The 27,199-nt window shown below is 36.8% G+C and overlaps 1 protein-coding gene across 1 annotated transcript in view; it reads right to left on the bottom strand.

Moving 5' to 3' along the window:
• Positions 1–27,199, bottom strand: part of ANO2 (anoctamin 2) — a 194,667-nt gene that overhangs the window by 147,809 nt on the left and 19,659 nt on the right. The window contains exons 8-12 of the mRNA XM_026081614.1: positions 12,483–12,581; positions 5,900–6,051; positions 4,547–4,601; positions 3,510–3,558; positions 52–107 (exon numbers count right to left, since the gene is read on the bottom strand). Coding sequence (XP_025937399.1) covers positions 52–107; positions 3,510–3,558; positions 4,547–4,601; positions 5,900–6,051; positions 12,483–12,581 — 411 coding nt within the window. The remainder of the gene's footprint in view (positions 1–51; positions 108–3,509; positions 3,559–4,546; positions 4,602–5,899; positions 6,052–12,482; positions 12,582–27,199) is intronic.

The raw sequence follows: 27,199 nt of genomic DNA, 5'->3' as shown, positions 1-27,199 counted from the left end.
ACTATTGAGTAATATTATCAGATAACTAAATTTTTAATAGAGTATACATACATCATGAAGTGGGTATGCTGCATCATAAACATTGTTTGCTATTAATGTGCTAATACCTAAAGAGGGGGGGAAAAAAAAAAAAGATTGTCAGCAGCTAACCACCACTAAGCAGAAAAGATTATTACAGATTTCACTTGATTTCTTTACAGTAGGGGCTGATCTGTATTGCTGCAGATATTCAAGATCATGACAGGGTGAGTATATACCAACCTGGAAGTGAACCTTAACTGAATAGGGAAAATATGTTTTCACAGAAAGGCTTAATATTGCCTTGTTCCTACATAGTGCTTTTTCCTGAGTGAACTAGTACAGAATGAACATAGTTTTGACCACTTGCTCATCCTGATAGATACGAGTCATGTGACTGAGGAGGAAAGCATCTGGGATGTCCTCCTGCAGCTTGACAATGATCCCAGAACATGGGTTGCACTGAAGCACACAAGCAATCGAAAAGGCACTTTCACAAAATTCTGTGATTGAAGATATAGTAGAGAAAGATCACCTTTACTTTGACTAATATTAGATGAAGAGTAGTTTTCACTGAACCAAATTCTGGGTTTTCTGTGCTTCCTCAGATCAATACGTAAGGTCATCCTTCCAGGTTTAAACAACCCTTCTTTGCTTGTAGAAGTCAATTGATCACTTTGTGCTCTCCCACCCATGCTTATGCTGAAAAGCTAGGTGCACCAGGACAAGAAGTGTTCAGTCCTAAAGACTGCAATCAGGAAGTCTGGTGGAAGATACAGGAAGATACTGTAACATGGCACTACCAGTGACCTCATACTACGATGGCTTTAGCTGTTGAATCCCCAGCTAATGACTGCAGCACTTACAGACATACACAAGACCACTGTGGCTCTCAAGACCTATGACTCAAAGACATTCTGTCTTCACTCTCTGCAGGTGAAAAAAATTCTTCCATAAGACAACAACCAAAGATTAGGAGTCTATTCCAGACCTCTATGTTTTCAATGTCCAGTAAAAAGTAACTAGAAAGTTTGTCTTTAATGATAAAAAAAATTCACATGGTCAAATCATACAACCATCACTCTGAAATGCTTTGGGAAAACCCTCTGGCCAGAGATGTTATGCAAGCATTACCAATAAATTTCTTCCTTCATACAAGGGGGAATACTCTGACTACTATTTGCATTAATATAATTGGGAAATCTTCATGCTTGGATCATGTCAAGTCCTTTACTGAGAGCATTCCATGTTTGGGAAAGCTTACAAAAGTTCGGAGGTATGAGAGAAGAAAATACGCCTTCTTTGTATCATAGAAGTAGAAGCAGATTCAGCCTCACACAGCTGTAAAATTCAATAAGAAAATGTGTTTGAAGTGTTGTTATTTTCTCTCATTATATTATGGAACAGGAAGCACAATTATAAAAACCGGAGACTGCTACAAGAACCTCTGACATCACTTTCCTATCTTCTGTGTAAAAAAACCCCCAAACAAAACAGAACAAAAAACAAACAAAAAAAATCAAAAGAATCATAAAATAGAAAAAAGCAAGGATGCTTAAAGATATCTGGTAAACCATTCATGAGGTGTGCTTTTGAGACCAGGGAGAAGGGAAAACCCTAGGGACATATGAAGCACAGGACTTCTGGGAGAGGATCTTGGAGGATCAAGCCAATTAGTCCTTTAGGTCAAACATGACATATAATCATGTTTTGGCTATGGACTAAAAAGAGGGAAAAGACAGGAGGGATAAAATATATGCCTTCATGTCAAGTGGGATTCTGAGTTGACCTGAGCTTGAAGTTGATCAGCCTGTATTTTCATCTTAGAGTAAAAAAACCCTGAAAAATCACTACTAGTGCTTTGATCTCTACAGAACAAGAACAAAGAACAAGAACAAGATATTAGAATGGAGAAAACTCTGAGTAAGAGGTTAAAATAAGAGCTCTTTTCCTGCCTACTGTGTCCTTATAGGATGGATTACTTCTTTCAAGCTTGTGCTCAAGTCCAACAACTTTTAGAGGAATAGAGTTTCAGCAAATTCAACACAGTCCCTCTGGATCTCGAGGGAAAGTGTCACCTCTGAGGGCTGGCTTTTACGTCAGTGAGTTTCCTGTCCCTGCTGCACTTTAGGCTTCTTGTTTTCTCTGCCTCACACTGCCTTGTCTCTAGAAGCCTCTGCTCTAGAGACTCCTACTTGCACAGAGACCACGGCTCCCAGGGAAAGCAAGATTTCCCCATGCACCAGGAGCATCCCCTTGATGAAGGGTGGAGCAATCCAGCAAAAGAAACAGCATTCCTCTTTACTGCCCAGACAGAGTCTTTCAACAAATCAAAACACAGAACAACACAGAATGAACAGCGAACAAAACAGATGGCAACCGAACAATATACTTTAAAAAGGGAGGCTGTTTGACATATTCTCAATGATGCTTTTTTTTTCTTTCTACTTTTCACCTCAGCATGTTAAGAAATTTAGGTTAGATTAGGAAAAAGAATATATAAAATGGTCTAATAAACCAAAATGTAAATATTCGTTCTAGGTCAAGCTAAGTATTTTGGGTTGAAAATGATAAAGTAATTCTTTTTTTTTCTCCATATAATTGGAAAAAACATAACATTTCTATTTAAGGGTAACCTACACTAATCTTTTTCCACTTCAGCTGCTGAACCAAAGAAATCTATCACCTCCAACTTCACTGCACAAAGTTACACCAAGAAACTTCAGGAGACTGCTTGTACAGCACACTTACTTACTCTTTGCAAGTACATTACACTAGGACATAGTGATCTGAATTGAAGTGGTCAAGCTACCAGAGGACTTTCAGAAAACGTGCCAGAAAGCAGTACTATGAGCTCTTCAACTCCAGGGACATATGGGTGGTGGCATCACAGTGGAAGAAGGAAAAGAACAGAGAGAAAAATATGTACACCTGTATCTGTCCTGAACCATAAAAAAAATCAACTCCCTGCCAAAATTTGATAGTGGAAATAGACCTTGGACTTTGGATTCCACAGAACAGTCATATTTAAGTCATAGATTTCACTATGCAGCTCATGGACATCATTTTTAAAGCTGCAGCGATAAAAATAACCTGGAAATATGTATTATTGTGTAGAAATGGCAAGGAAAATCTGCTCCTGGATGAAATAGTGCAACGTATTGGAGCTGACATCCAAATTTTCAAAAGCAGGTCATATAACAATCAAATCCAATTTTATAATCACTTGTGAAATGCAAGTTATGTGCCAAATCCTGCACCTGTAGAAATGAAAAGCAAGCTCCCATTACCAATGTCCTACATAAACAGTAGATCAGAAAGTCATTTTATCCCTCAGAAAATGCATTTGTTTCAATATCTATTTTTGTGGAAAAGTGCCAGTATATTTTTGTGTTCTGTTAGACAAATAAATACTCAATGAGATACCTAAACAGTTCTTTTCAAAAACTCCTTTCAAAACAATAGACATAATTATCTTCCCTCCATCTTACCCATGCTGTTTCTGGCCTTTGTAGGTGTGCGTTTTAAAATTTCACGTACCTATGGAAAAGAAGAGCAGTGATATAACACCCAAATTGTCTTTAGCATTCTTTTCCTCTCAATGCTGGCAATAAAATAAAGCTTAAAAATAAGAGGCATCTGTAGAGTTCATCTACACTTATATTTAAATCATATGTTTCACTCATCCATAAATATGTGATTTGGGGCCACTCTAGTTAAGAATTTTAAGTGAAGAAAAATGATTAAAGAATGTCAGAATGCCACTGAACCTAATGATGCTATGGCAATTTGTACTTTTTCATTATCTGGCCCTAACATCTGTAGCCTAAGTCCTGCTATGTCACATCCTTGTAAAACTTAGTGTAAGTTTTACATAAAGTGTAAGAAGTATAAGGATTTCAGATAGAATGAGAAGAAAATAGCAACAGAATCTGACTCCATATTTTAGTCATGGAAACACCTTAAAGAGAACATAACATTCACATGTGGAGGTATAACATGAAGATGCACATAGAAGCGATTAGCAAGTAAGCTATATCCGTGAAACCCGAGTGAGCACATGGATGAGTGTAGCATGTTGGGGAGGAGTCAACACAGCATCTGTAAAGAGAAATCTTACCTCACGACTTTGCTGGAGACCTAGCAGGATGTCAGGTATTAATGCAAGGTTTCTTATCAAAGACTACTGAGCTAATAAGTTTCTACAGGATTGCAGAGGATGTCCTTCTATGGACTAAAACCTGGTTAAAGAATAGGAAGCAGGGCTTAATGGCCACTTTTAACAATGGGTAGGATTAAGTAGTGTTGCCCTACACAGTATCTCCTACTCCCATGGGGCTGTATGGACTACTGGCTGGCTCTAGGACTATATTTTTTATGTTCTTATGACTACTTAATATTTTGCAGGAACTGAGAAATGCATATACTGATGAAATTAGCAAAGTAGCAAAAGGCACTCACTATTGAAGCAAACCCCATTCAGCACAAAAAGTCTTCCCTCACTGATATATCACTTTTGTTTACTTACTATTCGGCTGCGGGTAGCATTGTCAAAAAAAGTGTCTTTGTCTTTAACGTTATACCTAAAAATGTTGAAAGAAAAAAAACCAATCCATTATTTTTTCAGAAGTGGTACTAATGAATAAGATAACAAAACAATTTGATTTAGAATTCATTTAGAAGCCATAGTAAGGAAGAAAAACAAAAGTTTAAAGGAAATAGAGGTGTAATAGGACAGCACAAAATAGAGTACCTCTTGATATCTAAATAAAATCTTTTAAGGCCTAGTCATGCAGACTTCTGCCTGGATTGCAATGATGGTGGGTTGAAAAATGCAGAAATATTAACTAGTATAAAATGCCTTTTGGGTACGGAGAGCTTGTCTATTGTTTACACAAGCTGATCTTTTAATCTTTCCTTATAAAATACCCTCAATGTTATAACATTCTGTGGTTATGAATGTTATCAGGTTTCAACTAGCCTAATGCAGATGTTCATTACTCTTTTCCATGTGACTAACCAGTCAATGTTACACTTTTTCATATAACCATTCCACTGGAATTATGCATTCCCCGAAATCTTAAAACCATTGTATGTGAAACCAGCTTTGCTAGGTTATTCCCCTCAATCAATTTGACTTGTATTCAGTATTAATTAAAATTGTCAGACAGGACAATAAATGATATGGTGGGTCATCATATTTATTACTGAATTTTATTTATCAGACAAATACAAGGATCCAACCATGAAGAAATAAGAAATGTTTAACATCAAACTGGGTCCAGAAGTATTAATCTGAGTCAAGGGGCAGATGGCAGGAATTCCTTATCTGTACCTTATTAACCAAGTTTTAATTACTATAACAAATCCATCAAGAAGAAAAATATTGCATTTCTACTAGCTCTTTCTTTTCTCAAAACTGGTGGCAATATCTTTGTCCTACCCATCAGTCATTTAGTGATAAAGATTTTACAGTTCAAACTAAAAACATGGACATTTTATCTGTTGCACTGCTTCAAGTGCCTTATCCAACAGAAGCAAGTTAAACACTGACAGAAATTCTGTGCAAGCTTATATTTCTGTAAATCCACTGAAACTGAATTCAGTGTCAGTGAATGTGAATTTACTTTAGATCTATTTACTCAGGCTACAATACATTCAGGTTAACCCAGACATATCCTTTTATCACTTGGAAATGTTTTCCAGGAATAATTTGCCAGCTTGCATATTTTCTCAGGATTTCCAGAAATGCTGCGTCCTCAATGATGCAGCACGATTGCACTGATGATCCTTGATTCACGTACTGGGAGGGAAAAAATGACAATAGTAATATGACAAGTTATAGCTTTCTTCTTTGCTCTTCACAATTTAAAGTACTCACAAATATATTTTTTCTCTGGAAAATGGGTAGGACAGGCTTTTCATCTTGGTATTGTCTTGTTGTGGCACCCGGGGTTGCAGAGGTTCAGTCAATTTGCACCATATTTTATTTAGCTTCTTGAGTATTCCTCCTTCTTCTTTGATTTCATACATCTGAGTAAATAAAATGCCATACATTAATGTGAATTCCAAAAGTACACTAAAAAGAAAAAAAAATAGAATTTTCTATACACATGGGTTTAAATCTATATATTCCCATGTAACAACAAGCACCTGAATTGTTAAGGGTTTCAGCAAGAAAAGGGAAGCTTTTGTCCTTCAGAAGCTACTTTCAGAAGAAAACTCAGTGTAGGAATGTTAGTATGAGAAATATCCTCACTAACTCATCTAAACTAGGAGCTGTAGGGAAGTAAAAGGAAAGCGAAAGAATTATTCTGGCTTTAAAAGCTGTAACTCGGGAAAAGAGGGAGTAGACAAAATAGGAAGATCCTTTACCTGCTGGTCCAACTGGCAATCATGCTGCACAGACAGAATAAATAACTAGTAAGTAATAATTGCTAGCTTTGCCTTAGGGCACACATGCCATTAGAAGTGAGGGTGCCAGGCCCATGGCTGCATGGCACTGTCCAGTGCAAGGAACTAGCTTTTGCTGATTTGGTCTGATGTGAAGTATTAAAGAGCTTCCCAGGGATATGAAGGTATTTACCTGATTCACTATACACAAATCCAAGGAATAGGCATAAAATAGACTTTGGAGTTTCTCTTAAAATAGTAATAGCAGTCATTACTGCAGGACTTTGCAGAGAAGAAATCACGGGTCAAAGCATGCACTTCAGACTGAGATGATTTTATTGTTGTCGTTGTTGAAACTATCACTGATGGTTAAGTCCCAGGCACAGAATGAATTGCTATGTCTATCTTTAAAAGGAAAAGAAGAGATAGATGGATAGCTATGCATGCATGTGCCTGCGGCAGCATGTGCATACTGTGGTAGAGATGGATACTTACCATTTGCTAGCCGACAATCAAACTAGGAAACATTTATAGGAAAGGAAAAGTTAGATGGGGTCAAGACAGGAAACCGTAACTTGCAGAAAAAAACATAACTTGCTGAATTCCTAGTATTTGCTTAAATGTCAAGCTGCTGAGCTTCTGGTTCTCTTAGACTACATCAATACTCCTAAAGAGATGTCCCATGGGAATAGGTTGTTTGGTCGCATACACGTGAAGCAACACAGAGGAACTCTCTAGGGCTTGCCCTGTCCCCACAGCAGACTACATACCAGGGTATCCTTAGGACCCCTTAGGAGCTTCTGCAGCTAGAACTACTTTTCATTACTTTCTGTGGGATTTTTTCAGTTCAAAGTGCCTGAAATAATATGTCACAGTTACCAGAGTGGTGTTTTTATTAGCATGATGTGCAGAGTTTGTGCTATATGCTCTAGAGCATAGCATGAGAGGTCACTGGAGCAGCTGAAGGTAGAAGGCCTGCTAGGACAGCACTGGAAAACTGTATGGGGTAGAGATACCCAAATGTGGCACAGGTACTGCCCATTCTTCTTATAAGGCAGTAGCTCCTGAATCAAACTATCCCCTGAACCTGTCAGGTTTCTTCTAAAGGGAACTGCTTGGTTTGCTCCAAAACAGAACATAAGGGTACAAACTATCATACATCTAGTATGGACAAGTGGAGACCAAATCCTGAAAGCTAACAAAGGACTTAACTTATTTGACATATGGGTGCTAACACGTGTGTCTGTAGACCCATTTACTTGGCATGCAGGCAAGCAGCAAAAAGATTTACAGCTAAGTTATAAGCTGATGCCTCATTTTGCTTGAGCTAGCATAGAACATGGTGAAAAGGATGAAACCAAATTCTGAAATCACTGCCAAGGCAGATGTCCGAATATGCTATTAATTATAATTCTTTCATTTAGGTTTGGCATAACATTATGAGGAAAATGAGTTTTAATTTTTATTTTTTCCTGAAGGATAGACAACCTGAGAAAACATTAGTTTATTTACAGACTGATTAAATATCAAATCATTAAATGAACCTTGAACATTCCTTAAATAACAGCTGAAGTCTACCCCAAAATAAAAGAAATATTCTTGATTTTAACTGATTGAAACAAAGCACTTTAAAGTATTATGATTTTTTTTAAACTGCTGGTCCCCTAACTTCAGCAAAATATGACCTTTTTAAAGAACTAAAGTTGGGCACCTTACAATCTTACGTACTCTTTTTCTTATTTAAAGCAGTTATATGGGATATGCCTAATATATTTGACTGTGGCCCACTCTCACTTGGCTGTTTCTATATTAAAAATAATTTCTTTGTCATATGCAAATGTACACATATAGTTAATTTGCTCAAAAGGATTTTTCTACTGTGTAATTTTTCTTGAAAGATGTTTTAAAACTGAACATTTGAAAGTATTTTTTTGTAACCAACTCATTGTGTTTAGAAATGGTCCAATATTTTTCATTGAAATTGCTTTGTTTATGGTTTCAGTGGATTCTTGAATAAATAATAAATAACATCAGAGAAAATACTTAACACACCTTTGAAAATAATCTTTTGGCTCTCTGAGCAAAACCAGAATTTTCTCTTAATGGTTCCTGGCTGAATTTTTCAATTTTTATTGACAAAATCCCAAAATATAAGGCTTCTGAATTTCAAAATGGATTTTATTTTTCTCCTCACAGGAAACTCCTTTCCCAACTGTCCTTAATTCCAAATCTTAAGACAAGAACATAATTTTCCTGTCATGTCTGCTTTAAGTGGTAGTATTTCATTTATGCAGCTGAGATAACTGGAAAATAATGTAGTCAACAATAATTGCCAACAACTTTCTCCCTAAAAATGTCCTATCACCACTACATTATACAAAATGATTTATCCCCTGGGGTGAATTTTCAAGAAATTTGAGATCTGACTTCCCTGTTGTAGGGAACTATAGACATATTTCGCCTTTTTCTATACACCTAGAATAAATTACGGGTACAAACCTGAGAACTGTTGTTCATAACTGCCTGATCGTTGACTGAATTACAATTTCCTTTCTGAACATTTGTCCTATTAATGAAATTCGGAAACCCATGAAATGATTCCCATGAAATTCAGAAACCTTGTATTTTGGGGTTTTGGCAATAAAATGCCCAGTATATGCCAATCATATTCAACATGAAGTATGCACCGATCTGATTCGTTCACAGAAATCTGTTACTTTAAATAAAGGGATGCTATTTATAATGTATAATATATACATGTTAAATGAAGTAATTTTGTTTATATACTTAGATGTTATCAAATAATTTTATGTCAAGTGGAACAGCACGCCATCTCTGGCCCTGATGAAAAGGGTCAGAGCTCATCTACAGTCCAGCCTATTTCCACTGTGTTTGTGGTACAAAGGAGATTTAGTTTACACAAGGGTATTTACGTTACACGCAGTGTACAAATAGGATGGTGGAAATCTAGCATAGTAAGTCTATTCTTTTTGTCCCATTTGGCAGAAGAGCAAGACACTAAAGATAGGACAGAGTTGGTAGGGGGGCAATTCCAGGGAGAATACCATTTAAATAAGAATGGCTATTCTGAAGCAGGCCAAAGGTCTATTTAGCCCATATCCAATATTTGCTGTCTCCTAAAGCCGCTTATAACTTAAGTTCAGGGAAGGAGTATGCGAATAAGAAAGGCACAGAGCACTGCCCTTCTTGGTACACCTTTGGAGCTGCCAGGGATGAGCAGGGACTTCCTGAGCTTGAATCAATGCCTTTGGGGCAACATCAGGGATTTTGTGTCTGTCTCCAATATAAACTTACTTTTGGTCCCTTTCCCAGAAAGGGGTGGGACATGGAAAAAAGAAAGAAACAAAGTGGCAAAACCAAATTCAATCTGGGCCCCTAACTTCTGTTAATGTAAATGATGGCTATGAACACATATAATCCATATAAATATGTATCACAAAGTAGGAAACCATTCTGCAAGAAACGATATGCACTGAACATGACAATGACAACTGGTTTGGGTATAATGTGGCTGGAATTGCAGTGATTAATATGAATTGTAAATGTGTGTTTGCACATGAGTGCCTATGCACACATGTGCAAAGCAGCAGAACACAGTTAACCCACCCAAAAAGGTGCTCTGATTTACTATGATTTGGAGCATACCTGAATCCAAATCTTACTGGATTTCCATGTTCTTAAAGATCTTTTTTTGCTTAATTCTAGCTTTTGCTACATGTGATACAGACTTTCTTTTCATTATATTCCCTTTCATTTTGGGAAGCTGCTTACTGTTGGGGGGGGGGGGTAATTTCACTTGTGGTGGTTGCTCATAGCACACTGGCCACAGATGACAGAGTAACAGCAAACAAAATACCAAAATGTCTAGGTCCTCCTAGCCTTTGACTTAAAATTGTATGATGAAAAATACACTAGCTATGGCACTACAAATAGCATGACAATTTAGACTATTAATATGTTTTCTATTACCTTTGTCTGAGATGATGATCTTTCTCTGTTTAGCGCCTTGTGATTTATTGTGTGTTTTCTCTCATTCAAAGGAGAGAGGGGGATGTTGAACTGTTCATCAGTGACTAGGATGGCCATTAGAGACTACCAGCTCCTGGACAGATCTTACGCAGACAGAACAATATGATGGCAGAATTCCAACATGAAAATAGTGTATAGAAATAGTGTAGAAATACTTCAGTGCATCTGCAAGAGGCAAGGAGGGGAAAATTCCCCTGAGGGAAGAAGGAGGTAGGAACGAGAGCAGGCATTGAAAATACACAAAGGGAAAGCTGCTGGGAAGTGATCAAATAGGGGAGTGAAGGATTTCAGGTGCTTTTCTAGAAAAGGGCCTATGCCTCCATCTATATGCCAGAAGGGATGGAGGTACAGTAGGTGTCTAAAACCTACTTGTTTTCAAAGGCTGATTAAAAGTAACCAGGTTTTTTTTTTTTTTTTTTTTTTTTTTTTTTGTAGAATGCAAACACGATACAGTAAGAGTGGCTTGGTCAAGCCTCTGACAGTGACAGATGGTACCACAACAAGATGTGAACAATGTGGAGGCCTTTGATGGATGAAAACAATCAATAGGGAAAATAGAGAAAAAAAAATAGGGAAGAAAATAAGATCAGTCTGTCTTTTAATGCTGATGACAATGAAATGGAATAAGTTTTCAGCAGTGCTGTTAATAAGAGCCCAAGGCAGCTCCACTTGTTTCAGTGGAGTTGTTAGCTAACAGGCTAAATCACTGCAGGATCACAAGTTTTAGGATACGTTCCCCAGAATTTGCAATGTTTGCCAGCAATTCTGTTGAAAGTCCTACATATTCTAAACTACTAGGACTGTAAAGAAGATAGTGAGCCAAAATTTTAATGACAATGGGGCAAGTCCAAATTCACTGAAGCTCCTGATACCTTGAAAACAGACTCTCAGCATCCCTAGACTTTAAAGGAGAAACCTTATGGCAAAAATAGCTATCATACTTTCTCTCACACTGCACCTCACCTTTGAGGAAAGTTCCTTGACAAAAATCCAAATAGCTACTACCTTCTCAGCTTTCAAAACCCTCCTTAAAACTCACCTCTGTCATCACTCTATAAAGCCCCATCTGCCAGCCAGCTGCCTCCATGGCCTGCCAGATGGCCAACTATGCTTATTGCTCTTCCTACTTCCCTCTGCTAACCAGCAGATTTAAAGGGAAAAAGAAAAAGGAAGACAGAGAGAGAAAAAAAAGCTACAGTACATAACACTTGTAAAACTTTGCCATTCTTTGTCATCCTAACTTTTGGGGTATTTGGTTTTCCTCTTCTTTTACAATCCATCTGTCTGATCTTTTCCAGACTTTTTGTCATTAAGTTAAATCAAATTAATTTGACTGGAAAATTCTACTGATATCAATATGGACACCATTTAATATAATTAGCACTAGTCCTGTGATCAGAGAGCGGAAGAGATCACCTGAACCACCATGTCCTCCCATATGTGTAGACAACGGTCTAATAGAAAATCTACCATGAAGGGTCCACAGACATCTATTTCTCACATGTACCCACACACCACAAACCACAGAACTCTTCCAATATCGCACAGTAAAATTAGAACACCTTTTTAACAAAATATCAAAATACCCATTTTTTAACAAAATATCAAAATATCCAAAATCTGCTACAGGAGGAAAGCTGGAAAGACCAAGAGCACTGTCAATGTCACTTATCCCTGCAACAAATTTCTGTATATTTAGATAGTCAGACCTCAATCAGGCATTTACCTGTCTTCATTTGCACAACATTATGGGTGCAAAGCTAGGGTCTTTCAGCACTGATTTAATACAAGCATTATTTTTAGCAATTAATAATATATGTAACTGGCAGGTAATAATTCCAGAGCATAATTTGGCCTCATGAAAAATTGTTAGATGCAAAATAAAGCCAAAATTCAAAGCAGACTAACAGGAATTTGGCACCTAGCTCACACCAAAAATCGCTTTTGAAATCCCGACCTTATATCCAATTCTGAATTAAATCATGTTAAAATAATTAGTAATGTGAAAGAATAAGCCTTACCTTTTTAGTGGGCATTTTTATTTTAAGGAGTTCTGCTTCTCGACTAAGTACATGCCAAGGTGCATGTATGCGCACAAAGCTCAATCCTTGGGTCTTATTCTGAAATATAAAACAGTGAAATATATATTTCAATATTATTGAATAGGAATACTTCAGCAATAACATTTCCAACTAAATCATGCAACAGTAGTAGGTAAAGAGAGTGAAGAAAAAATTTCTGTTACAACTGGGACTAAAAATGACTTTTTCTTTAAAAGCTGACTCTTCTAATGCTCTAGAATTCTTTTATCAACCTGCACTACAGTGCTGCTATGTGCGCACCATAAGGACACAAGACCAGGTTATAGCTGATTTTGGAATCATGTGAACCAGAAACCCCTGAGCTACAGCTTCCACTCTCAGATATTTTGCATGTTATCCCAGTTTATTGGTGGGTTTTTGTGACTATTTGGGCCAGCAAACAGAAAACTTTTCTTCTGCTCTGGATTTTGCCCTTAGGCACCCATTTTCTATCCTGCTTAAATATTTTCTTAGTACTTCATTGGATTAGTAGTTTCTTAAAGGGGATCAGACCCAGCATTTACTACATGAAGTGTCTGCAGTTGCAGTACTGGCCCTGATATTCAGATTTAACTTCTAAAGAGTCACATGAGTCCAATGCTTATAAAAATAACTGTGCAGAGGCAGAAGACTACACAAGATGGCCTCTGCACAGTCAGTTCTCAGGTGAGCTGAGCTGTTCAGAGGTAAACCTGAGCCATACACAGGCCTTCTAAGATTGGAAAGCAGAATCCCTGACAGAAGTAGGAAAATGAAATACAGACGTGTTGATACAGACTTTTTCCTCAATGAACTCAAATTATCTAAAAAGAACAGTAAATTACACATATGGATGTTTACTGTGACAAAAGGGGTAAAAAGTTGGGATGGAGAGTAGACAGGGGACAGGAGGATAGATCTGGGGGAAAGATATGGAAGCGGCAGGAGGAGACTGCAAAGGCTTGGGCTAGAGCCAGGGAAGGACTGCTAAGACCAATGATCTTTGTGAAGCAGTGCACATGCTGGGGTTTTGGTGCTAGGGCATACTGACACTTTGCATTTTCCCACCCATATGTGTGTAAGGATCAGGAGAGATCCCTCCCTTAGGGGAGAATAAACCTCCACATACGCTCCTAGATTTTGGCAAGCATCACCTCTCTGTTGGGGAGTCCGAACCACTGTCCTCCCCCTGCAACATGAGCGGGGATCAGATGAGATGGAGGGACTGGAGGCACATAAACTTCTGAAAACCATCAGTTACAGAGTCAAGGAGCAGTAGCTACAGGCATGAGAGTACAGTAGAGGAGAAGCACAGAGGAAGAGCACTCACTACGTAAAAGCTGTGAAACAGAAGAAACTGAGGCAGCGAGCCTAACTTGATAAGGAGCATAACCAGGTTACACATTTGGCTTAAATACAAAACTCATGTGGTTGACCTGGAAGTAATTGCCTGGTACACATATAAACATTTGCAGAGGACTAAAGAAAGCATATTAATGCACGTACAGCTTAATGTCACTGTAATCACCAAGTAGCACAAGTCTACCAAAATGGGAATATAGGTCATAGCCATGGAAACTCATACTGTCAAATTCTCAAACTTAAATTCTGTGGGAAGTTGACTCCAAAAAAGGTTTTGTTGTTGTTGTTGTTGGGGGGTTTTTTGTTTTGTTTTTGTCAAAAGCTTTGAGTTAAGGAAAGTTTTAAACAGAAAAATATGAGGTATCTGTCCATATATGTATAAATCTGAAAGACTATTGTAGCACTTTTGACTTTACCTCAGAAAAGTCTATTCTCTCAAGTCACAATGATATTTTTCTGTTTAGCATACAATTTATATGAAGCTATTTCCAACTAAAATTGTATCATATCCTATTGATATCAACATTTTAAAAACAATATTTAATTTTTCCAAAGTGTATACATGCTTAGAACTTCCTGTAAACACCAAACACACTTTTGTTGAATGTTATACGATGCTTCCTGATTAAAAAGTTAGATTGAAATACCCCTTTCTTATGGTAACATTTTCCTCTTATTTCCCTTATAGCTGCAACATGAACCACAAAGATCACTACATTACTTTCAGTTAACATTTCTGCAGTGGAACAATGTTATTTTAAACAGCAGAATGAGTTGTTGAATGTATGTCTCATCAGTACGCAAGGGAAATTGGCTTTAAGAGAAGGAAGTAAAATTTTACCAGGCATGAGCAGATGTTCTGGTAATCTTTTGCTGAAAATGTATTAATAACAGATGAGAGTTTAAATTTCAGTCAGTGAAGATCGTGAGGCTTCTTCTTAGATTTTGGCTAAAATCAAATTTGTCCATCTGGGGGACTATACTCCACATTGGCAAGAAGAGGGACAGTATGATCTAATTGCTCATTTCCAGCTCAGGCTCATATGACTTAAACAGATTGCAAAGAAAATCAGTCAGATAAATTAAGAGAGGAGACCAGATGAAGAATATGACCTTTGTATATTAGAGCAGAAATATGTTGGAAAGTAGTACTGTTCATGAAGTAATATCAAATGCTGTGGAGTCACAGCTAACATTTAAAAATCACTCCATGGTAGGAAACTGAGATCATTTTAATAAAGACAAATGCAAAGTCAATAAAAGTAGGAAAAGAGGAACAGGTAATTGTTGTTCAATGGTAAACAAAAAGTGCAGAACAACAGACTGCTGAATATTTAGTTAAGGATTACAAGAACCATGTTTCCCATATCTTCCTGTATTTTCCTAACCTTAAAAATTCATCAAAGAAATTTACAATAAATGCATCTCACCAATACTTCTGTGCAACAAAAATACAACAACAAAAAAAATCAGTCTCATGTCATCTCAGGGAGTAAATCAGCTACCTACTCTTCTACTGAGCTATCAAAATAAAATCCTGTGCCCGCTAATCTTCTCTGTTAAAGGCTCTTTGTTCTACTTTTCAAGCCTTTATCTGCAGCAGTTGCAGTTGTCCTTTTGCATGACCTTTTTGTCTTTATTATTATGATCACCAGTGAAGATATGTTCAACTCACTTGTTCCCGGAGGGCTTATTCTATTGCAAACATCACCAAAAGTTAAAACTTGTTTTTCTCATTGACAGTGTGGATTTATGACTATCTACTGGAGACATTTACCAAACAGTGTAATTTGGTTAATCAGCTGAGATAATCAAGGTACATGTTTTTGTGAATGCAGTTTAATATTTGCTCTTACAAAATGCTGTCAATCTTCTATTTTGAGTACTCCCAATCACTTGCTCATTGACTCCCCTCTAGATGCATCACTACAGCTACATGTTGCACTGGCTAATATTATTTTTGTCTTATCATTCAGATGTTATTTAATACAGCAGCCCTTAATCAAGTCCTTTTTCACTTACAGCTGATGTCTCATGGGATTTTATTCTTGGCCCTGCATTGTTCTATGTCTATATCATTGCACTGCCTGATTATATTACTCAAATGACTTTAAGTATTGTTATGCTGATGACAAACAGATTTGTTGCTCTCCTGATCCTTTTTTGTCAAATCTATATTCTGTACAACAGAGTTCTTAATTAAGTTTCAGGAGTGGAAGTTTTTTCAATACATTGGTTCTGAATCATTCAGGGTATATTTTTAGCTTGACTTCTTTTTTATTTTGTAAAGGTGTTTTGGGCCTTCCCATTTTAATAGAAAAACTCAGCATTAAAGTCAAATGAAAGAAAATCTGGAAGGCCTGTTTTGCTTTTCAGTCAGCACACGAAGGGAGACTTTTTTTTAAGGGATACTTTTTCTATCTTTCATGATTTAACAATAAAATAGCTTATTATCTGTATCAACTGCAAATTTAAGATTTATTATAAAGTTATCATCATCAAGGCTGTAGCAGAAAATTTTTTATTAGAACTATAAAGCTCTCATATATATGAAAATAAAGTATATATTCTTATCGATTATATTTTGACTAGTGAAAACTGAAAAAGTGAGTTCTTTAGTTAAAATCTAAATGTTCTGAAACCTGGCTAGACAAGCATAATAGCTAGACAAAGCAGAGAAGGTCTCTGACTGAAAATTTAGATTTGCCACTGATTTTAGGTTTCTAGAAGTCAGATTTCAACTGAAAAATCTGACGTTCTAAAGTTAGGGGCAGATCCATATTTTTCACCCACTTTGGCAGTTACAATTTTACAACTATAACATGGAATATTTTTGAACTACTATAGCACAACTATCGTACTTTATTAATCTTTGTCTAGTACACAATTTCTCAACTCTGGTTCTTGCAGGGACAGCTCATAGATCATGGAGACGTACTATGAAGCCTTCTCTGTGTAAACAGGAGTTTGTGAAGAAGTCCTGTTGCTCCATAAAAGCATGCCATGTAAAAGGTGGAGTACTGCATGTCTAACTCAAGGATTTCTCATGGTGCCATTATTTTGTCAGGCCACTTAACTCCTACTTCACCTCATTCAGATAACACGTGTCATGTGTCGTCCTGAAGATGATGTGTTCTCAACAGTTTGTGTAGACACCTCTAATATGATCTACAGCATCGTACTCTCCTAAAGGCATTATATTTTTAGTCACAGTCAAGACAGCAAAAAGTATAAAAATAATTACACACTGGTAGAGTCTCAGGCTTTTTTATGACGTTAACATATTGCTGCTAGCAACTCTGCTCCTACAAAATTCATTGTTGAATGCTGCATTTTGGAAAGTCTTTCTCACGATTTCCTCATGATGAAATAACTCATTACTCATACCATATCAAAAAAATATAACCCTTTTGGTAAATAATTATTTTAAAATACTTGTCCAAAGAAATAAATTTTTGCTGTGTATGCCATTATGAAGAAGAAAGTAACACTGATGGGCAGAAAGAACCTGAACAGAAATGATTAACTACTATCTAATTTTTATATTATCCCCCAGCCCAAGGGAATGCTGAAGTTTCTTATGATTTTTTTTTAAATATATATAGGAAGTGGAAAGGTATAAACTAAAAACCTGAAGCATGTAAACTTCCTTCCTACAAAGGCAAACTATCTGGGCATTTGGCATTTTATCCTTCTGTGATCATTAAATAGACAGAAAAATAGCAAACATATCCAGAGAGCAAGTTTGTAATGGCTTCAGTTAGTATAGCCAGTCATCTTTTGCTGACATGTGCGATACCAGCTACACCAGGTAAGCAACGAGACAGTTTTTAGAGAAGGAGTCAGTTCCCGATAGCTCAGTAAAAGTAATCATCTTCCCATTAATTCAGTCACCAGGTGGGTCTGTCACATCTTCAAATTCAATTGCTCAGAATTAACAGCTAGTCTCCTGATACCACCCCTGAAATTTAGGCAAATAACAATGTGGTGTGATAATGCAAATAAAGCTCAATTACTTCTTACTATCACATGGCTCTGGTCACATACGTTTTACAAAAGCTGAGCCAAATAATGAGCTTTTGGCCCCCTGCATGGATATCTCATGATGGAATGATACTGCATGACCAGATTCAGATTGTGACTGTGAAAGCATCTATGTTTTGTGCTGAAAGTATTGGGCCTCAATCTGTGCGAGGATTAGCATTTTGCTGATTTTACCATTTCACATCCAAGATGCAAAAACAATTTATAAAGCATGAATACCTAAATGTATGTCAGTTACATTACAGAAAGGAATGGTGGGGTACTAGTCAGGGTGGTGTGAACCAAGATGTCCATGCAGAGCAAGTCCCTGCTCGTGTTATCTGTATGTTTATGGGCAAATAACTTACTTTCTGTCTGTCACTGGTTAAATGAAGATAATGGAACCTCCCTCTGCCAAAAGAGGGTTGTGAAGATAAATATGCTAGAGACTATGAGGTGCTTAGATACTATAGTAAACAGATAAAGGGTGGAGCAGATCAGTAAGTTCACAGCCAATAGCCATACCATGCATCTCATGATCTCTCCCATTTTCCTTCCAAAACAGTAGTCATTTTACCTTTTCCTTAGCTTTTCCTTTTCATTACTTCTCTGGGGTACAGACTATCCTTACTGTATGGCTGTACAGTGCCTACCATAATCCTCATTAATGACTGCAGATTCTACTGTAACTGTATTAAAAATAATTAACAGTGAACACCAACAGCTCCAGTAAGAAGTCTCACTCCTGAAAGACAGCCAGTCTTATGCAGCACAAGCCTAAAGATGCAGAGCACAGGTCTGTTCAGGCACAGCAAAGCTAAACTCCATGTAGTTCACATAGTTTGGTTTATTTTTAGCTGCTCAACAATACGCTAAGCAGACATGCTCAAGTCTAAATTTCAGATCTTAAGCAAAGCTGCAGTAGTTTACACATTTTGACAGTTTGTCTTTCGCTTTCTTCATTTCTGCCAACAGTGACAGTGTTAATGTCCTGTTTATTTTATTTTCTTACTCCCACCTCCAAACATAAACAGTTAAAGAATATGCTAGTGTACATAAGCAAAGAACAGAACAACTTGGAATGAAAGCTCTGGTCAAAATGCTTTAAAAGAAACTATCTAACCTTAATTCCTTAGATAAAGCATTGTGGAATGAAACAGTTGACTTTGCAAATCCTTTGCAAGTGTTTCTTCACAGCATGCCTACCTTTCCAACCAAATTCTCCCAACTCACATATAGACAGAAAGTGTCTCTGAACAGAAGATGATACAGGAAGCCTACAAATACAGGCATGCTTTCCTTGAACATGATGGGAACTTTTAACAACATGCTACAGAATGAAAATGAGCTGTTGCACTCAAGCGCAAATGTAGAATAGGTTGTTAAGTCTGCCAAATACAGAAAAGGCACAGAACTCAGCATTATTGCAGTATTCACTGCAGAACCAATATAGAGGTAGACAAAAATGAATGGCAGTCATGACATATTTGTAAATTTTTTCTGAAAACATCTAAATATATATTTTGAATTTTAAAATTAGTGTATTTTCCTGGTTATTTTCTATGTATTTATCTATGGTGATTCATTACTACGGTATAAAAAGTGCGACTTTCAAACAGCAGAGCAAAATCTTCCCTATTTGTTTAGACTAACTTCATCAGCAAGTCTCTCCTATGTCAATGACTCAAATTTCTTGCTACCAGAGCAAATCACACTTTAAATACATCTTCTGAGACTGAAGGATATCAAAAAAATAATAATAAAATGCAAAAGGAAAAAAAGAAAAAAAACACCCAAATCAGACTTCCCAGAAAAAGAAGGAGGAGTGTGTCTACTCTACCACCTCTTGTATTTTGGCAAGGTCAATGGAAAAACACATAATCAGCTGGCCTCATTACATTTAGTGCCAAATTAGCTAGCAATATAAGCCAATCTTCTGTAAAATACATCATAATCAAACTTGATTATTAATAATAAAATCAACAAAGTTCTTGAGGCCAAAGAGTTAATATTTAAAAGGGCAGAATGTAATTCCTCTTGAGGGAATGAAACACTAATCTTCACAGAGATTTATGTTCTAACCAGTTTTCCAGATGAAGCAGCAAGAGCATGGAAGTCAATCTTTAGACTGGATAACAGGCATGTTACCAGTAGAGGAATTAATGAAATGGAGATTGAGCCCCCGTTCCAGCAAATTCAATCTCAAGGAAAACAAGATGGAAAAATGAACCTAATGAAAAGAGGGGTTAGGATACCAAACTGAAAAACAGTGGAATGGTAAAGGACATCAGGTGAAGTTAATGGGAGGCAGGTTCAAAGCCAACAATAGGACACAGATCTTCATGCAGTAGCTAATGCCTCTGTCTTCACAAAAAACTTTGTGTATGCAAGAATTTTACAAGTGTTAAAGAAAAAAAATGGACAAGAATTGGAAGAGAGCTTCACTGAAGGTTACTAGAAAGACAAACTATATCAAGCAGGGAAAATCACCTGAAAATAGCTGGAGTCTGGGAGAATATTAGAGTAAAAGTATCATAAATGCCTGTCCTGTTCTTATTCTTTCCTAAAAATTTTCATGTTGCTACTGTTAGATACAGCATGCTGCTTTAGATGGACTCAGTCTCAAACAATATGGTCATTCTTATGGCCATTATAGCTGACAAAACTAACAGGAGGAGTTTTAGGCCCTTCTTTCTTCCCAGCACCTGACCTCCTATTTCTTGCTGTCAGCTCTCCTTCAATTAACTGCATAGACAAAAAAGGCACAGTAAGCAATATACTCACTGTACTCATCCTTGGATAGAGTACAGGCCTCTGACACACCTTAATCAGAGGAGGCACCTGAATGACAAGTTGACTCACAATTGGCTAGCAGCTTGTTCGCTTAGTGGTGGAGAGGATCCTTACTGCTGAATGCCAGGCTATGGTGACTGTGCGGGTGCTCACACCACACCTGATTTCTGCCATACCCCACCTTGCATCTAGAGAGTAAAGGGGACTCAAGAGCAGTCATTAGTTTATAATCTGACCACTACAGATTCTCTGTCTTCAGGTTTTGTTATCACCTGGTGGTTATATTATAACAAATAATACAGATTATGAGACAATTGCCTTCCCTCTGATGTTTTAATGAGAATATCAGGTTAGGCTATCAGATGATGCAATTTGGCACAGCTTCACTACATTAACAGAGCTGTTCAGATAGGCACAATTAAAGGTTATGACCTGACAACAGAGCACACTCAAGTCTGGCTCAGAGGTTTATTGGCAAGGGGAAAAGATGAAAATTAATTTGGAAATTGCAAGCACTGATTAAAGGGAAGAAAAATCCAGGTTAAAGTCAGCACTAAGAAAAGATTTTTAATATATTTTATTTTTGAGAATTAAGGGCCTAAAATAATTTTGTCTTCACCAACCAGCCAACCAAAAGCTAATGGTGCTGTTTTGGCATGTGTCCAAACACTCTGGTTACTTGAGAAAATACACTTCTCTTCTTGCACAGTATGAGGGAAATTGTTTTATTTTTTGTAGCTGTCAACAGGAGTAAATAGGAGCACATTTGAAGCAGAGCATACTCCATGCCTGCTTCTGAAAGCCATTTCTCTTTTGGGCCAAAAGATCGCAGTTTGGGTGACTCAGCATACAACAATGCTCAAAAATTGTTTTGAAGGTTACAAAGAATAATGAGCCATTTTCTACTAGGATTGGATATGAAAACATTAGTTAGATGGGGAAAGTGGATGCTAGAAGAGGTCACCAATATATCTCTCTTTAGTACATTTTCATAGTCAAAAATCACAGCGGTGGGGGGAGACAAGACTTTTCACCATGATCAAAACGTTTAAATTTAAACTTCCTCTAAGCATGTATTGTTTGAGGAGTCCACTCCATCTCAGACTGCAGTCTCTGATTGCAGTGAGTTTCACCAGCGATATCATTTTGAGTATTATTAAATTGTACTTACAGTCCTGGTGCTATTCATTTTAGGTTTTACAACAATGTGTGGGGAAGAGCAAAGACAGACTGCAGAAGAATAGTGCCATTTCTTGCATTTCTGCAGCAAGTGAGACAACTACAGTAATATCTCTTTTTTTCTTTGTCCTAAGCACACACAGTGCAAGGGACAAGACTGCATTTCCAACAGCTCAGCAATCATCCCAGGTGTAATAGAGCCACTCTGCCTCAGGGACTAGTTCTCTGCATCCTAGGACATCCTAAAGAAGCAGGTCCAAACCAGCGAGGCACAAGCATGTTACAGATGAAGCGCAAAGCTCAAGCTGATAAGTTCTGTTGGACACTCGCAGGCTCTGCAGATGATTAGAGGGCAGCAGCAGCAGCATCTCAATCTGAACAAATCATCAAGCAAGGAAAAATAATTCCTTGAATCATTGCAGCTAAGCCTAAGAGAGAAGTTTGGCAAAAAGGCTGGGGGAATCAGTGTCCAAGAAATACCTCTTTCATGGATGGAAAGAGTAGTATTACACCATTTTTGGAGCTCTAAGAAACCCTCCTCTCTGTCTAATGTGGTACCTAGGCTGGAAATAATATTTTCCCATAGGGGGCATAACAAACACTATTAAAACCAGCCAGTAAATGGACAGTATTAGATTTCTCAGAAATGTTAATTAGCCAGCACTTCCCAGTGATCTCTGTAGAACATGCTGGTTTTTCAAAAGTTTTGAGACTCAGTCCCCAGTACACCCTATCCCACTGGGTCTCTCTCCCATCTCTACCGCTAGTCTCGACTGCCCCAAAATACAATCACTTAGTAGATATCAGTAGAACACCTCTTACAACACATGCTTAGCCGCAACATGACATTTTAAGTTATAATACTACATTGCATTCATCCATCCTAGCAATATTGCTTTGTATATTGCATAACCCATGCTGGCCAGATTCAGCTCTCATCTCCATCAGCAAAAGTCTGAAGTTGTTCTATTGAAAACAAGGCAGCCTCTCTGGATTTATAGTTTACTCTTTTGTAACAAAAATAAAATAAAATAAACTTAAATGGGATTAACCATCAGCTATTTTGGTTGTTTGGTCAGTCACCTGTCAGGTCTAAAAAATAAAAAATAAAATAATAATAGTAATAATAAAACAGTTGCTAAACAGTTGTAACTGATACGTGAGCTTCAATTGCTGTTATTATTCTCAGAACAAATTGTCATCAATGTTATTACCATAATAATGTTTGGTAAAGCTTGACATGTTATAAAGTTGTAAAGTAAAATTTCACAACAGCATTCGATAAAATTGTATTTTGACAAAATTTTATTTTGGGGTTGCTGTTGAGCTATGACAATTTATGTAGAATGCTGAACAAATTGCTTCTAGAGACATAAGGTTCAGGTGGGTCATTAACTTGCAACTATGCAAAAAGATACTTAGCAGATAGAATGAAGAATATGAATATTACCCTCATACAATGCCAAAGTTTTGTGCCTTAAGAGAAATGAAATAGCAAAGCAAAAATGTAAGACTTCTCATTCCAACCCTGGTGGTATCACAGAATTTGAAATTTACAGGAAATCAGAATGAGATTTTTGTAATAAATATGGTGCTATTCACTGATAGTAGTAAGTACCTTCATCCACATCTTAAATCCCTTTAATGCCTCATTAGAAGTATTCCTATTTTCCCATATTCATAAATCTTTTTGCTTGCTCTACATCAGCTCACTCAAAGAAAATGGTGTGGTACCTCTGTCTAGACAGCTTTTTTTTTTTTTTTAATATTACATTACATTGAACATTTTTTGTAGCTTTGCTTCAGCATGTTTCTGCCATACTGAATATTACTAGAAAGTATTATTATTTTCTGATAAATATTAAAAGGTCAGAAAAGGGGGCTATGTAACAAAACTCCACGTGCTCTGCTAGGCTGTGTCTTCATAATTGGCAGATATGTTCAGAACAAAACAGCCAAAGCATACGTAGCAAAAAACAGCCATGAGCGGGAGAGAATTCTATCTGCTTTTTATGTTGCTCAGAGGCCAAGGATGCTTGAGCCAAATCTTTTCTGTAGGTCAGGTATTACAACCTGTAGTCACATCCTGCATCCTTATATGCATTTCCCTCTGTACATCAGGGTAGCTATTCATAAGTGCTTTCTGAAGCAAAGAATTCCCTTCATATTAGTGTTATTAAGGGCTGCAGAATCTAACCATCACTTTTTAAGCTCTGATAGAGCCACACACTTAAGTCTGCATCTTAACAGCATTCACAAACAACCTTCCTCCAGTAAAAGCTCTATTATGCCAAGTTTGGAGTTCCTTGCTGAAGTGTGTTCCTAAGGACTTCAGTGACTACCTGCCTGAGAAAATCTGAGAAACTGCTACAGCATTCCATGTTCTCAGATCCCTGGCATCGCTGTATGGTACATGTTAACATATAGGAACAGTTCAGAGGTGATCATGCATCAAGCAGTATCGTTAACTCTAAATTTATCAGAAGGGATACATCAGGATTAAAATCCAGAAGAATTTTTTTTTTTAACTCCTTTTGGGACTCTTCAGTAAATACATGTGTTTCAAGCAAAACTGCAATTTATTTTAAGGAGGCATCACTAAATCTGTTTAATTAATACTCATCAGAAGATGTTTTTTGTTCACAGCATGCAATAGTGACACTAGTCTGATAGCAGAGACTGAGTTATACTGCAAAAGTGGCAGTAAGAAAAAGCAAGCGAGCAAAAATATTTAGCAGATTTGAGTAGTAACTGGCAACCAATAAGAAATGAACAGACAGCAAAAAATTAACTGCATATTTTGGCTTATATGAGAAACAGTACAGAAAATTGTGCCTTTGCCTTCCATTACTACACATTCTGACTGGCAATTTATATTACATGAATCTTGTATTTGCTGTCAAGGATAGTTTAAATGCATTGTAATATCTTTAACCATAAAATTCTTTGGTCAGACTGAGATCTCATTTACATGAGTTTGAGAGGATAGTATATACCACTGTTTCTTTGTACTCCCGCTGCAATTTGTTTTGGCTACCCTGTTCCAATTCCTTTAACCAAGATTATCATTTGAGTGCAACAGCCTCTATCTTTTTGTTCTGTGCTTATTCAGGACGCACTGGGTTCTCATCTATTGGATATCCCAACAACTGTAAACAGCAGTAATCACATTGATTCCAGACCTGGGTATAACACTTTTACACATAATGTTAAAACATTAAAAATATGATTTCAAGTTTAGCATTAACTATTAAAAATATTGAGCAGAGCTTTTTCCAAAAACCTTCACACATCTATCACAGATAATTGAACAGATGTTTCAGCTGAAACAAGCTTCAGCTGGAACATTCACAAATACACAAAATGATCTCTTAATACTGGTTGGATATTATGTTTTTAAATCTTTCTTAAATTTCATGTCAATAAAGAGTGTTAACTAAATATCTGCAACATGTGTTAACTCTTTTCAAATATTTATAGAGTTGGTTTACAAAGAAAAAAAAAGAAAAAAAAAAGAAAATACAAGTAATTGCAATGCTTCATTTTGACCAAAAGTACACATACACAACAGCTTAATAACTCTGAAAGTCTAAAAAGTATCCTCTAAAAAGTCACCTCATGTTAAAAAAATAAATATATATATTTTTAAATATACACACACATTGTACACACATGCCCAAAACTGAGTCCTCTGCTTGAATTATGCCCCTCCAGGAAAACTGCCTTTGCGTTCAAACCTTCCCCCTGCCAAATATTTAGCATGGAAATATAGTATGCAATATAGTAGCATGGAGAATAAGTAAGAATGAATGAGTAGGAGCATCCCTCGATCACACTTTGGTCTTCTCTAAGGCAGGCAATTGACTGCAGGAGTTCATATAACTGGATAATGAATTTGTTCACCCAGTTCACCACCAAATCTTAATTTTAAGAAAGTGATTAGTTCTCAACTGGATCAGCACTTTGAGTGATTGACTCCCAGCAGATCTGCAAGACAAGGGCTAGCACCTCGTCAACAGAGATAGGGAAGAAGGGGCCAGACCCACAGAAGCCCTAACTTAGATCAGCCTACACTGCCATGAAGCTGTACCTTGAAGATTCTTGCAATTATGAAAAGTTTCTACGTCTTTGTTTCCCCACCCCCACAAATTAATCATTGCATTGGTATGAATGACTAAAAACTTTAGATCAGTCATAAATGTATTTTCCATTAAAAATATCATTCCAAAACACCATAGTGGACAGCCATTCATCAATGTCTAATCATAATATAGTTGCAAAACTCAGTTTGTTAGAAAAAAGTAATAAGTAGGGCACCTTCTGCTGTCAACTGAACAAAAGATTGAAAAGCAGTATTTAATAACTATAATTTATAAATGGTTTAATTTGTACTTATTTTGTTATTAATAACTGGAAATTTATGATTTTTACTTATTACTATTACAGGCAGGTGGCAGAATAAAGACACAAATTCTCTGAGCAGGAAGAAAAGCTGAAGAAGTACAAAGGACATGTGCTGGCAAAAGAAAAACATTGGGTGAAGAACAAAAGCAGCAGAAAGTACACCTGCTCAGAGGTTTTTCATTTGTAAAAACTGAGAGAACTACAAAGATAGAGAATTAATACAAGAATGCTGCTAACAGACAGTTGTCAATTTTTCATTCTTGTTCCCCTTACATGAATGTAAGTTTACCCTGTCCTGTTTCCACTTGAAATAGCACTTTGATTTGTACTAAGGAAATGGCCTTGGTCTTGCATATCTTCCATCTTCACATCTGTTTTTACGGATCCACATGGTGGGAAGATGCCCACTGTCTCACTTCATCAATTTGGCTTACAATTTAAGTGTATAGTTCTTTGACTACACTTATTAATGTGGTTTTAATTATACTGAAATATTCTGTAATTATATGCTAACTACTCTTTGGTAATTACCACAGACACATACAACTGAAGGAATACATTTTAGAACTACTGGTTAGTCTTTTTTGGTACTTAGAGTTCTGCATCATTAACAAAATTAGTTTTATGTTATAATTACAGTTACATTATTTATGAAATAATGGGAATTGAGTATTAATTACAAGGATCACAATACATTATTACAGAATAGCTATACTGATATCAGGAGCATTACCAATCACTGTATCATAAACTACAGCTAATTTATAAACCTAAGAACAGCTGTCTTTTTTAAACATAATCCAGCAAGCCTTTTGATATGCAGAGTTTCTGTCCTGCCAGGGACTGAGTTGGTAATTCTAATAGAGTATTCAAAGGAGGATGTGGACATTAACAATAAGTTACAATGGATCTTAGAG

The sequence above is a fragment of the Apteryx rowi genome, unplaced genomic scaffold, assembly GCF_003343035.1.
Source record: "Apteryx rowi isolate R43461 unplaced genomic scaffold, aptRow1 scaffold_556, whole genome shotgun sequence".
Classification (NCBI taxonomy): Eukaryota; Metazoa; Chordata; class Aves; order Apterygiformes; family Apterygidae; genus Apteryx; species Apteryx rowi.
This window is presented reverse-complemented; position numbering and strand designations above follow the sequence as displayed.